Source organism: Salvia splendens, chromosome 3 (genome assembly GCF_004379255.2).
Source record: "Salvia splendens isolate huo1 chromosome 3, SspV2, whole genome shotgun sequence".
Classification (NCBI taxonomy): domain Eukaryota; kingdom Viridiplantae; phylum Streptophyta; class Magnoliopsida; order Lamiales; family Lamiaceae; genus Salvia; species Salvia splendens.
The window spans coordinates 13752824-13765158 of record NC_056034.1 but is presented as its reverse complement, the minus strand read 5'-3'; the positions used below and the strand labels follow the sequence as shown (position 1 = coordinate 13765158).

Genomic DNA, 12335 nt, shown 5'->3' with positions numbered 1-12335 from the left:
AGCTGATTTCTATCCCTGTTATCATTTTATCATTTGAAACTATCATTTTATCCCCTGAAACTATCATTTTATAATTTTAAACACTAATTCATCATGGAATAAGGTATGAATTGATAATACAAAACCATGTATGAAGTAAATTCATCATGCTGTCATATGTAACTCTAAATCTACACTAAAAACTATAGAATCTAAAAAAAGGAGAATCTCTGGAAAAATGATAAAATCTAGCAAAAACAAAAGTGAAATGAGTAATAAACTTCATCCAGCCTTCCTTCGATGATGCTTGAGCGTTTTCCCTAGACATATTCTAGAATTTGGATGATTTTTCCTCCGAAACTGAAGAAGCAAGGGTTTGAAATGCGATTCGGAGGGTTTGAGTGTGAGAGAACTTGAATGCAGCGTTTGATTCACGTTTTCTTCTTACCCGCCCAATTTAATAACGAAATGAAAATTTTTCCCTTAATATATCCGAAATATGATAGTTTTATTTGATAAAATGGTAGTTTTGTTAGATTACATCCAAACCACATATTTTTAAAATGTGTGGTGAAGATTTAGTTATAGGGTTATCACACAAATTGGAATTATCATTATAACGCGCCCATATATATATATATATATATATATATATATGGTCCTGTTAGGTTGAGATTATTTAGCTAAATTGAGAAATGAGATGCAATATCAGTCACTAATCCACAAAATTAACTAAATGTCAACAGCTATCACATTATGTCAACACAGGGGGTATAAGTGTCATTTCATTAATCAAATGGCGGAAAAAAATAAAATTAGATTTGAAATAATTTTCTAAAACCCTCTCTAAAAACTCTCGCTGAAATATCTTATGATCTTCATATAATTCATACAATTGTGCAAACACAAATTTGCTGATCTTCAAAATTCAAATCGTAAACCTTCAAACATAAATTTCTACAATGACGATTGAAGACCAAATTCGAAGAGAATCGGCAGAAGCGATTGTAGCTGAATCGGTTGAAGCGCCGATCGAAGAGAATCGGCGTTCCACATCAGCGGTGGTTCCGATTTCTTCAGCGGTGGTTCCGACTTCTTCAGGTTCAGCAATTGATAAAAATTTTAAGTATATTGCTTCGATTTTAGTGTATTAAAACATATCTGGATTTGTTTTCTTATGAATTCGATTTCTGCTGAATTGTTTTGTTGATTAGCCATGGTAGAATCGCAATTGGAAGCATCACCTTCCAGTTAAGGATTTGTTTAAATTTTTAAGATTATTGACATTTCATACAATAGCTATTGACATAGCTATAATAACCGTATATGCTTGTTTGAATAGCTGTTAGGATGACTGTAGATTGAACCAGAAAGAGTTATTTATATAGATTTATTGTGTTTCATTTCATACAATAGCTATTGACATAGTTATAAAACAGAGTATATGCTTGTTTGAACATAGTATAATGTATCGTAGTTGACATAATTATATTAGTTATTGATATGGTTAGTATAATATAGTTGACATGATTTGTAATTGTAAGTAACATTAAATTCACTGAGAACAGAATCCTGTTCCAATCTCTGAGATTCCACTAGCTGAAGCTAGAGAGAGACGGACTCGTGTTGAAATGCGTCCTAGCCCAGTGCTACGCTCACCATTTGAAATACGAGCTGTGCATATGAAACCAACCCTGAATCGGGATGAAAGAGATATCTACTACTACATAGTAGAAACTAAAGGAACAAATGAGTATGCATAATCTAATTCTTTGAATAACTTTTAAATTTCTATGCAGTTGACATAATTTATGAATGATATTTAAATGTTGTCTGCACACTTTCATTTCAGTGATACATGTGCTTACACTAATGGCTTTGTTTGGGCAAGCAAATGAGTGTTTTCATCTATGAAATCCCATACAGAAATCAATATAGGTGTAATTGATGTATGGGCAACATACCCGAACTTCAGAGAAAAAGAAAGGGCAGAAACTTCACCTCCACGCCTGTTTCTAACAACATCCCCATGCGTGAGTAATCTAAATTTATATGAAAACTATTTGAATGACATATTTCACTCACAAAAAATGTTGAATGCAGTATTTGAATATAACAAATCGGGAGCCTCATTGGAATCCATTACAATCCAAGAACAACTTTATATCACGAATTGATCAAGAGACTAGTAGAATACATGATTTCGATTGGAGAAAAATTGATTTGGTAACAAATTTATTTTTGTACAGAGATCTCACAATGTCAACAACATAAATTTGGACAGGTGTTGTCAAATTCTTTTCTCTAATATTTTCTCTCATGTTATACAGGTCTTCTTCCCAGTTTTTACAAGTGGCTATTACTACCTTGTGGTATTTTGGATGAAGATCAACAAAATTGAGATAATAGATAGTGTCAAACCACCTAAAGACAAGGATCCATTGGAAAAGTATAACCTTGATGTTGGAATACTGGTATGCTTTTTTAAATAAAATTGACATTCTGTTTACATTTTGTTGACATAATTTATGCATCTTGTCGAAATGCTTTGTATAAATAGTTTAGTTTAGTTTTTTTTTATATATTTGCAGAAAGATATGTTTGAGGCATACTTCAAAGAGAAGAACATATCAGAGCTATCAGAATATATAAAGAAGTCTCCATACAAAGTTGTTCCTTTAGATTGGGCCACAAGCACCAATAAAGAAGACAGTGGTATATATTTGAGGAAACACATGGAAACTTACTTTGGCAGAAAGGGAAGGGAATGGAATATTGGATTTTTTCCACGTGGCACAAAGATTCTACAGATACTCAGAGGAAGATATTGCGAAGCGATGCTTACATCAGGGAGCAACAAGAAGTGTATGTATATAGTACGCGTCGCTGACGACTGGATGACAGCAAACAAGCACAGATTGCCTGAGTTACAGAACAAGTTCAAGGAATGGTTTTATTCTGATTTTGAACAAAAAGTGGTTTGGATATTTGATCTTATCATGTTTTTTAAATGGATATGTAAAACAATTATCTCAAACTAATTTTTAAACCATGCAGTCTATAGTAATATATCAAATGTCAACAACTAGAATTAAATATCAATAACTATTTTTTCTTATCAAATGTCAACAACTAGAATTAAATGTCAACAACTATTTTTTCTTATCAAATATCAACAACTATTTTTTCTTATTAAATGTCAACAGTTATTTTTCCCTATGATTGTTGTTGACTTGACTTATAATTGTAGTTGACATCGTTCTATGTGTAGTTGACATAGTATGTAACATAGTTGACATGGCTTGTACATGTAGTTGACACGATATGTACCGTAGTTGACATGACTTGTATGTACTGTTGACACGAGATGCAGCATAGTTGACATAATTATATTAGTTGCTGACATGACTAGTATATATATTTGACATAATTTTAATTGTAACTAACATGAATTTTATTGCACTGACAACAGAATGTTGTTCCATTCTGGAAGATTCCAGTGCCAAAAGTCAGAGTGCAAAATTAAATATCAACAACTAATAAGAAAATGTCAATAACTTGTAACATATGTTAAAACTAAAAAACAACTCTGTTTGTTAAAAAAGAACAATTATGTCTACTTTCTGCCACAACTCCTGGCATTATGATCAGTCACTTTATGACACTTTCCACAACGCCTATGAAGTTTACTTGTTTTTTCAATTGCTTTCTCTATGCTCGACTTAATCCTGCTTTTCTTATCACTTGCACCTCACTTTGTACTAACCACATCTGGAGCATGTGCAGTTATTTCTTCTAGTACAGCAATACCATATATGTTCTTGATGGAATCATTTGTATCAACTGATGAAGATCCAGTAGTGTCATCAGTAAAAATTTGAGGACCAATACCCGCAAGCAAATTATCCAATGCAATCAGATGATTTTTATTCTTAAAAGCGCGTTGATATAGACCAAAGTAACGTCCATGACACCTGTTACCAATCTGTAGCTTGTCATCTTCGTTAGAACCTGCAAACATATAACATGTCATTATCCTATATAAATTATATGAACACTAAATCTGTAACATGTCAACAGCCTATATAGTTTATGTCAACAAAAAATTGAAATATACTAAACATGAGTGTTTTTGTTAGATACAGAGAATGTCGTCGTCCTGTTTGAGCAACATATGACAAATAAACTGAAATATCTATAGGAAACAGTTCACATACCTTTGTCAGACGCACTTTCATCACTCGTGAGACCATGAACTGCCTTCAATAATTCACTTTTCAGCCACTGGTTACCAACATACTTATCTGGAATATTGTTGACATCTTTGTTTCTGAAGACGAAGAAAAGGTGGTTGCATAGATAACCACACCTTTCAAATAGTTTACACTCACAATCAAATGACTCATTCTCTATCTCATATGTAACTGTGATGGTCTTCTTTCTAGCATCAGAAACTTTAAAGACCTCGATGTTCTCCAAAGTGGACATGTTAATCATCCGACAACTCTTATCAGCCTCAAAAATCAATTCTTGTACCACTCTAAACATCCTATCCATGTATACAGATGCCAATTGCTTCTCAAATGCTAAATTAGTGGCATATTTTGGAGAGATTATAGAATCATAATAGTCAAGCCTTTTAGGTTGATTCCTTTGAGCATCAATGGCATTATTATACTGAAGAGTGAAGTCAGCAAAATTAAACAACGGTTTTGAGTACCTCTTAAAAAATCTGTTTTCAGATTCTGAAAAAGATGGTGTTCTCATTAAAGAACCCATAGGAACATCTCTAAAGTAGGTTGGGATTCACAAATGTCTAATAGCAATTCACAAACATGTCCTTAAACCATTTATGATCTTCCACACCATATTTTTCAACAATACCAGTCCATAATATGTCAAACTCATCTAGATCTAACAATTCTGACCAAACACAAGTCTTAAACTCCTTACTAAACTTTTCTCTATCAGAAAAAGATTTAAGTATTTTCTCAAACAACTTGCTCATAATATGCCACATGCACAAGCGATGCCTTGTACTAGATAATACCTTCTCAAATGCAAGCCTCATTCTCCAATCTTGGTATGTAATTATGATCCTTGGAGCAACACCCATGCATTCAACAAACACAGTGAAAAGCCATGAGAATGCATCACAATTCTCACTGGATACGAAACCAGCTCCAAATGCAATAGGACACATGTGATTGTCTTTCCCGGTAAATAGATCAAACACCATACGATACCTATTGAACAAATAGATCAACACAATAACAAATTTTTAATAATAACCAATGTCTACTACAGATATATCCTATGTTGACTACTATGTCAACTGCTAAGTCAATTAACTACTATGTATGTCAATTACCAAGTATAATAAATAAAATACCTGTTTGTCGAATATGTTGTATCAAATGCTACAACATCTCCAAACATATGGTAATGTTTCCGAGACTCAGTATCAGACCAAAATAAGCTCACTAACTTATTATCATCAAGTGATAATTGATATTTGTAAAAAAACCTTCACAAATTCTCTTCTTCTCTTGCATCTGATTTAGGGTCATTTGAACATCGACTTCTTTCAGTTTCTCTTTAATATCACGAGAACAATTCCTAACATCATTCAACGTACACCCAACAACATCATTCAACATACACCCAACAACATCATAACCACCCAAAAACTCCTTTAATAAGTTGAAAGTTGAAGTAGGACCGATGTTAGCTTTGGTGCAATCTTCAACAAACTTGTGATGAACATCATTCATACTGCGATTTCCTTTCATAAATCGATATGATCTTTGTCAACCATAGCATGATTGTGTTCTTCAATGAATTGATGCACAAGATAATATTTAACACGACAATCAGAAAAAAAAACTTGAAATCGATCCTTGCTCCACATCCACACCTTTTTGTGCCACGTCTATGTTTCTTCTTTGAAGTTACTTTATCATCATCTGACACGTTCACATCCTCAGATATACTTACATCGACATCCAACGGATCAACTGTATGAAAACCTTGTCTGTTGCAAATAACATACTGAAAAGTAATAACACCACCACTAGACATATTTCCAAATCTTCGACAATCAAAATAAGCCTCTTGAGCATACTTTTCATAAAAGGAAATTCCCTCCTCAAGTGAAGAAAATTTTTGACCTTCATAAGGCCTCAACTCAGCGTTGCAAATTGGAATAACACATCCTACAACATAATGGGAAAATATGTCAACAACCTAAAACAGATAATGTCAACTAGCATATCTTAACTGACCCACACCAGAATCCAGAATCAAAATCTCTAAATAAGCAGCACCAACGTATCAGACATCCTATCATGGACTCTCAACCCTACCTATAACCCCTTCGTCAACCAACAAACACTACAACAAGGGTTCTTCAGCCAGGGGAGGGTGCATTTTGCATACAACTATTTTGTATGTCAACAAAATGTCAACAAAGAGTATATCTACATAGAATATTTAACATGTAACATACACCATGTTAACATATTTTCATTTATGTCAACAGAACATCAATTCAAACCAGAACATAATGTCAACTAGCATATCTTAACTGACCCACACCAGAATCAAAATCTCAAAAAACGCACCACCAACACACCAACACCAACATCTTAGACATCCTATCATGGACTGTCAACCCTACCCATAACACCTTCCTCCACCAACAAACACCACAGCAGGGGCTCTTCAGCCAGAGGAGAGTGCATTTTGCATACAACTATTTTGTATGTCAACAAAAAGTATAACTATATAGAATATTTAACAGGTAACATACATCATGTCAACAGATTTGCATTTATGTCAACAAAATGTCAACAAAGAGTATAACTATATAGAATATTTAACAGGTAACATACATCATGTCAACAGATTTGCATTTATATCAACAAAACATCAATTCAAATATCAACAGTTGTGCATTTATGTCAACAGAGTATAATTCACCAACAAAGTACAAAAAAGTCATGTTAATGAAAACCAATCCAAATTAGCTTCACCATTCGTCGACGTCGACTCGAAATAAGATGGAGAATCCATCAGACAACACCTTAGGTATTGATTACGAATTGAACTCGAAGCTAAAGAAGAAAAAGCAAAAAAAACTGAGTATGAACAAATTCGACTGGAAATCAACAAATAAAGCATAAAAACAGAATCAAAGTCGATAAAATTAATCTAAAAACTTCAGATTCAACCAAACTCCGTCGAATAAGTCGTCTGTTGTTCGAAAATTTATCAATTTTCGGATGAACGACGATAAAAGTAATTAGCAAACGAGATTCTTTCAGAAATACATCACAAAAACCTCAGTTTATCCATGATCAATTGAGATTTTTTAAGCTAATTGAGAAATGAGATGCAACATCAGCCACTCATTTTTATTAAAAGAGTAGTCCAGAATTTACCAAATGGAAAATATTTTAGATTAATTAATTACAAAATGACAGAATGGTAATTTCATGTTTTAATTAGGTTATTCAGCTTGTGTTTGGTGATTTGAGAGATTTCTGTGAGATTTCTCTCAGATTTCAACAATTCCTCAGCATTCACACGATTTTGTCTCTGATTCAAATCGAAACCTCTCCTATTTCTTCTCGGTTTTATTATTCGAAACCTAGCTAGTTGAAGTTTTATTACTATATGAATAATAAATAAGAGTTTCTTGCTAAGTCCACTCTTGGAGATTAAAATATATTAATTAATTAAGTCCATAGAAGACATTTATTAATTAATTGATGTTTCTATCTTAAGCACGTGAAATGAATTACACACGCAAAAGGAAACCCGGAATACTTGTAATTTCGAATTTGGAAAGGCAGTGCAATATTATTTTTGTAGTGGCTGCTTGTAATATTCCAATATAAGCTTGTATGAAATTGTGGGTTCAATTTAATTAGTAAAAAACTAATTGGGTGAGGTCATGTCCAAATTCTTCCTTAGATCCCTGACTGGGCCCAATATGTGACTTAATATAAATAGGAGAATAAAAGAGACAAAAAATACACTTTTTCAAAATCATAATTTTCGCCCCTCTCCATCTAGAGAGAGAATCGAAAATTGCTCTCCTTCCGTGAGCAGGTTTCTGTCTTCGTTATTTAAGTTCTAGTACACTGGTGAGATTTGCCCACACAAATATCAGTCTACAGTCCAGGACACCAGTCAGAAGATCCGAGGTCGAGTTCTCAAGATCTTCACATGGAGAACACACAAGCCATCTTCGATTCTCAAAGGAATCAACGAGGTAAATTGGCTAACTCAGTAGTACGCATGTTTTAGGGATATTTTGTGCTAAAGCATGTTTATAATTCAAGTTGCGAGCATGATACATGTAATAATTATGCGAATAGAGTTTGTCTAAATAATCTGCTAAATAGATCAGTTTTATGTGATCCGTTAGAACGCACGCTTCCGTTACCAACCCCTTCAAGTGCAGCTGACACTCAAAACGGACCAAAAAGTGACCTTAAAACTGTGCAAAATCCGAGCGTATCAAAAAGCCCAAAAGATATTTGAAGAGATTAGAATTAGAAGATGAGTATTGATAAAAGGTTTGTGTGAATTTTTGTTAGGTAGTTTGATGGTTAAAGGGAGATCAAAAACTTGTCGAATCCCATCACCAACTGATTTCCTCAACTCGAGAGGTACAATGTTATTGAATTTAGCTTCAAAACACCCATATTCTTGAAGGGCTTCTCGAGAGGAAAGTACTCGGAATAATAGGTATTTCCCAGCACTTCGTCATTTTTCCGAGTAATTTGGTGCTCGGTAAACACTGTTTTTTTTATAGTGTATCAAATATTTAGAAAAATGACAATATCGAAATTTTTTTATTTTTCAATGATTCTTGTGTTAATATTGCAATTGAGTTAATTTTAAAATAAATTAGAGAAAAAAAATTAATTTAACTAAGTCAAGAAAAAATAACTAAACTGCAAAATTCATCAAATAAAAATAATATCCAACAAAAATTAATGTAAAAAAGAAACTATGTAGAACACTAGTACATAACTATCATAAGCGAAACAATTATATGAATCTCAATAGTGAATTCATCAAAAGTTAGCAACATTAACCTTTTTAGTAGATCCACATGTATTAAAAATGGTCATCAAAATGGCAATATTAATAAATTAAACAAAAAAGGGATTAAACCTGAAAGTGGGATTGCCTTGATAAGGCCACATGAGGTTGGCGAAGGTCTACGTGAGACGAGAGGGCGCCATCGATGCCCATACATTCTATGAGTGGACCGAAATCGTTTTGGCCAACATAGCCATGTAAAAGTTTGTGTGAATTTTTGTTAAGTTGTTTGATGGCTAAAGGGGAATCGAAAAGTTGTCGAATCCCATCATCAACTGATAATCTGATTTTATTCAATTTATTCGCATTTATTTCGAGCTATGGTCGAGTTGTGTTGTTTTCCCTTTATTCCCCTCTTCTTTAACCCTCCCCTAGTCACGATCAATCGTGTTTCATATCCTTAGAAAATGCGAGCGTGACAGCAGGCTAAGATTGAATCTGCTCCTAAATCTAAGAGTCCTCGTTGGTGGTATGTTGTCATTTTAAATGGACCAAAGACCAAATGTGGTCCTAAACATATTGCATTTTTATGATTTTGGTCCTAGACACTAAGTTTTGAATTTTCGGTCTCATACATTTTAAATCAGGTCGGACTCAGTCCAAAATGGAAACACCATAACTGTTAAATAAAAAATCTAAATCTTAGAAAATACAACCAACAAGAAATAAAAGGAAACTCCCCTAACCTTACCTCTCGGGAGCAAGGAGGCAGTGGCCGTAGAGGCGTTGGGAAAGGGCGGTTGTATGAGTCGTGAGAAGGCCGGAGATCCGCCGCCTGAGTGTACACGGATGGCGATGGCTGAACCCCCACGGTGGCGGCGGCAGATTCTCGAGAAAAGAAAGAGAGTTATGAGGGGGGAAGAATTTGAGAGAAGTAGAGAGGAAGACGTCGTGGGAGGCCACCGGCGACGGAGGGAACGCCGCTGCGACCGTCTCCGTTTGGAGTCGCTCTCTGCAGCAGAATGGCGACGGCGGAACTTCCGCCAATACGAGACGCCGGCGACCGAGGATGACGAGGACTAGGGCAGGAGACGCTCCGTCGGCCGGTGGAGCGGAGATTTGCGCCGAGGAAGAGGAGAGAAGGGCTAGGGTTTTGTCTTCAATTCTTAATTTGGGGGAAAGAATGGTTAAAGAAGAAGGGGGCAGCGACGAGGTGGAGTAGGAGGAGATTTGGGCCTCCCCAATTAATTTTCTGATTTAGGCCACTCCACATAAGTAATAAAGGGCCAATGGGAAGTAAATTGATATCGGACCAGGGGATTAAAAATTGATGTTAGACCTTTTCCTTTTATATTTGGGCCAGAGTAATTAAATTGATGATTGGCTGCCTTATAAAGATTTAATTATGGAATGGGCTACCAATTAAAATACTAGTATGACAAAAAAAATCTAATTTAGTTTATAGGAGCTCCTAATGTTTTACCGATTAAATAATGGATAGCCGTTATTAATCTCATGACATTAAATTTAGATTTCTGGAATTTAACTAATGCTCGAATAATTTTGCTAATTCCTAAATAAATTAAATCGCTTGATTTAATTAAAACTTAAGGACTTTCTATGGATAAGGTAAAAAAATGATCACACGCTTAGAAATGCATACACGTTAAGTATTTAACTTCTTAAGCCTAATTTTAAGTATACTTTATTTTCTAAAGGGACGTCGTCGCACGTCAAGTAAGACCAAGTCGAGGGACTTTCAATTAAGGAATTAAGCTCTGAGGTGGGCATATCTTTTCAAAACGTGGTTTTGTATGAAAATGTGAATGTGTTTTGAATATATTGTCATGCCATGATTTGTTTTACGATTACCTATCTGCTTCGCTATGCCAATCATGTTGAATCGAATTCGGGTCCCAGTAGGGCCGTAAACCCTACTCGGACTAGTGTACACATATGGGGACCATGTGCTAGCTTTCGAGTTGGTCGGTCCAGTGACCGTCGTGGAATGTGGCCACATTCCCGGTTCATATACGTCTAGATATGGTATTTATGTTTATGTGATTGCGCAATCAATTTTATGAAATGAAAGGAATTTAGTGACTCGGGTCTTTTTAAATAAAAAACCCCGTGTTCACTCAGCTATGGCTGACAGATTAAATAGAACTGTTTTCGGCACTGTGCTCACTGAGTATATCAAGTACTCAGCCCTGAATGTTTCTTTTCTAATGTGCAGGTTGAACGTGATTGAGGCGACGAAGGTGTTGGGAAGTGACCGTTAATAAGTAGTTAGGTAGCCCAAAGTAGTATGTCTTCATACATACTATTTTGTCTTGAACTCTTCCGCTGCAATAGAACTATGTTCTAGGAATTTATGAATTTAGTCTCGATACTCTGATTTTCTTTTGACTATGTACCCATTCGCCTTCGAAACCATTATCTTGAGTTGAATTGTTCACTTATGTTTAATCCATGGTTTATGAGATTATTTTTAGTCACAGAATAGCTACGCTCACTAGTACTAGGGAGTTGTGGTCGTGACACCATGTCTGCACACCTAATCTTCCAATTCGACAGTTTCTTCGAGAAGGACTCCACACTCTTGCTGGTAAAAACAAAACTGAATTAAATACATGGGACGTATATATGTTTGATGTTTCGTACAGTTAATTCCACCAATTGTTTTCTATGTTATCCGGCTAAAAGAAGATCCATGGATCCAAATCGTGAAGTATTGCAGCAATCATTACTAAATGACCAAAAATTTTAAATTTAATTACATTGGTTTATTAATTATATAATTTCTTTCATTGTCATATGTATATATTAAGCATTTAGAAAAATGACAATATCGATTTTTTTTATTTTTCAATGATTCTTATGTTAATATTGCAATTGAGTTAATTTTAAAATAAATTAGAGAAAAAATGAATTTAACTAACTCAAGAAAAATTAATTAAACTGTAAAATTCATCAAATAAAAATAAAAAATATAAAACCTCTTAATTTAAAATGCAATAGTATAAGAACCTAATGAAACAAAAAAAAAGAGGATTTAATGAAAAAAGAATGCTGATACCAGGATCTAACCAACAATTTGTATAAAGACTTAATAAAACAAAATGTATTAGTACAAGGACATGAGATGTGTTTTTCCTAGAAAAATCTATAATTTGAACGGTGGTGTGTACTTTCTTAAGCCATTGCTTGCTATATTAGAGGGTGGATAACTAATCAGTTTAAATAAAAATATAACTCCCTCTTTTTTCTAAAAAACAAGAATCTCAGAAACGGTACGG

At 34.3% G+C, this 12335-nt stretch overlaps 2 protein-coding genes across 3 annotated transcripts; both read right to left on the bottom strand.

Annotated features, from left to right (window-relative positions):
• Positions 1 to 3494: 3494 nt before the first annotated feature.
• LOC121795084 (protein FAR1-RELATED SEQUENCE 12-like) lies at positions 3495 to 10358 on the bottom strand. Of its 2 annotated transcripts, none has more exons than XM_042193521.1 (4): positions 9783 to 10358; positions 5372 to 6194; positions 4197 to 5225; positions 3495 to 3990 (listed from the first exon to the last, which is right to left on the bottom strand). In XM_042193521.1, exons 3-4 carry the CDS (start codon positions 4756 to 4758, stop codon positions 3731 to 3733), a joined length of 822 nt encoding a protein of 273 aa, XP_042049455.1. In that variant the 5' UTR covers positions 4759 to 5225; positions 5372 to 6194; positions 9783 to 10358; the 3' UTR covers positions 3495 to 3730. The 2 variants fall into 2 exon arrangements, with proteins under 2 accessions (XP_042049455.1, XP_042049454.1); XM_042193520.1 differs by having other exon boundaries at positions 9788 to 10344.
• On the bottom strand, positions 4796 to 6722 carry LOC121796618 (protein FAR1-RELATED SEQUENCE 5-like). The gene is made up of 5 exons (XM_042195430.1): positions 6659 to 6722; positions 5897 to 6194; positions 5507 to 5754; positions 5372 to 5399; positions 4796 to 5225 (listed from the first exon to the last, which is right to left on the bottom strand). The coding sequence occupies exons 1-5, from the start codon at positions 6720 to 6722 to the stop codon at positions 4796 to 4798; spliced, it is 1068 nt and encodes a 355-aa protein (XP_042051364.1).
• Positions 10359 to 12335: the final 1977 nt, after the last annotated feature.

Bases quoted from the DNA above. Each gene is read 5' to 3' on its own strand.
- LOC121795084 (XM_042193521.1), bottom strand. From the start codon at position 4,758: ATGGGTTCTTTAATGAGAACACCATCTTTTTCAGAATCTGAAAACAGA. The intron at 3,991-4,196 runs GTATGTGAACTG...ATATGTTTGCAG, and splicing joins TGAAAGTGCGTCTGACAAAG to GTTCTAACGAAGATGACAAG.
- LOC121796618 (XM_042195430.1), bottom strand. From the start codon at position 6,722: ATGCACTCTCCTCTGGCTGAAGAGCCCCTGCTGTGGTGTTTGTTGGTG. The intron at 6,195-6,658 runs GTAGGGTTGACA...ATTATGTTGTAG, and splicing joins GGTGGAGGAAGGTGTTATGG to GATGTGTTATTCCAATTTGC. The intron at 5,755-5,896 runs GTGTGGATGTGG...AGGAAATCGCAG, and splicing joins CATAGACGTGGCACAAAAAG to TATGAATGATGTTCATCACA.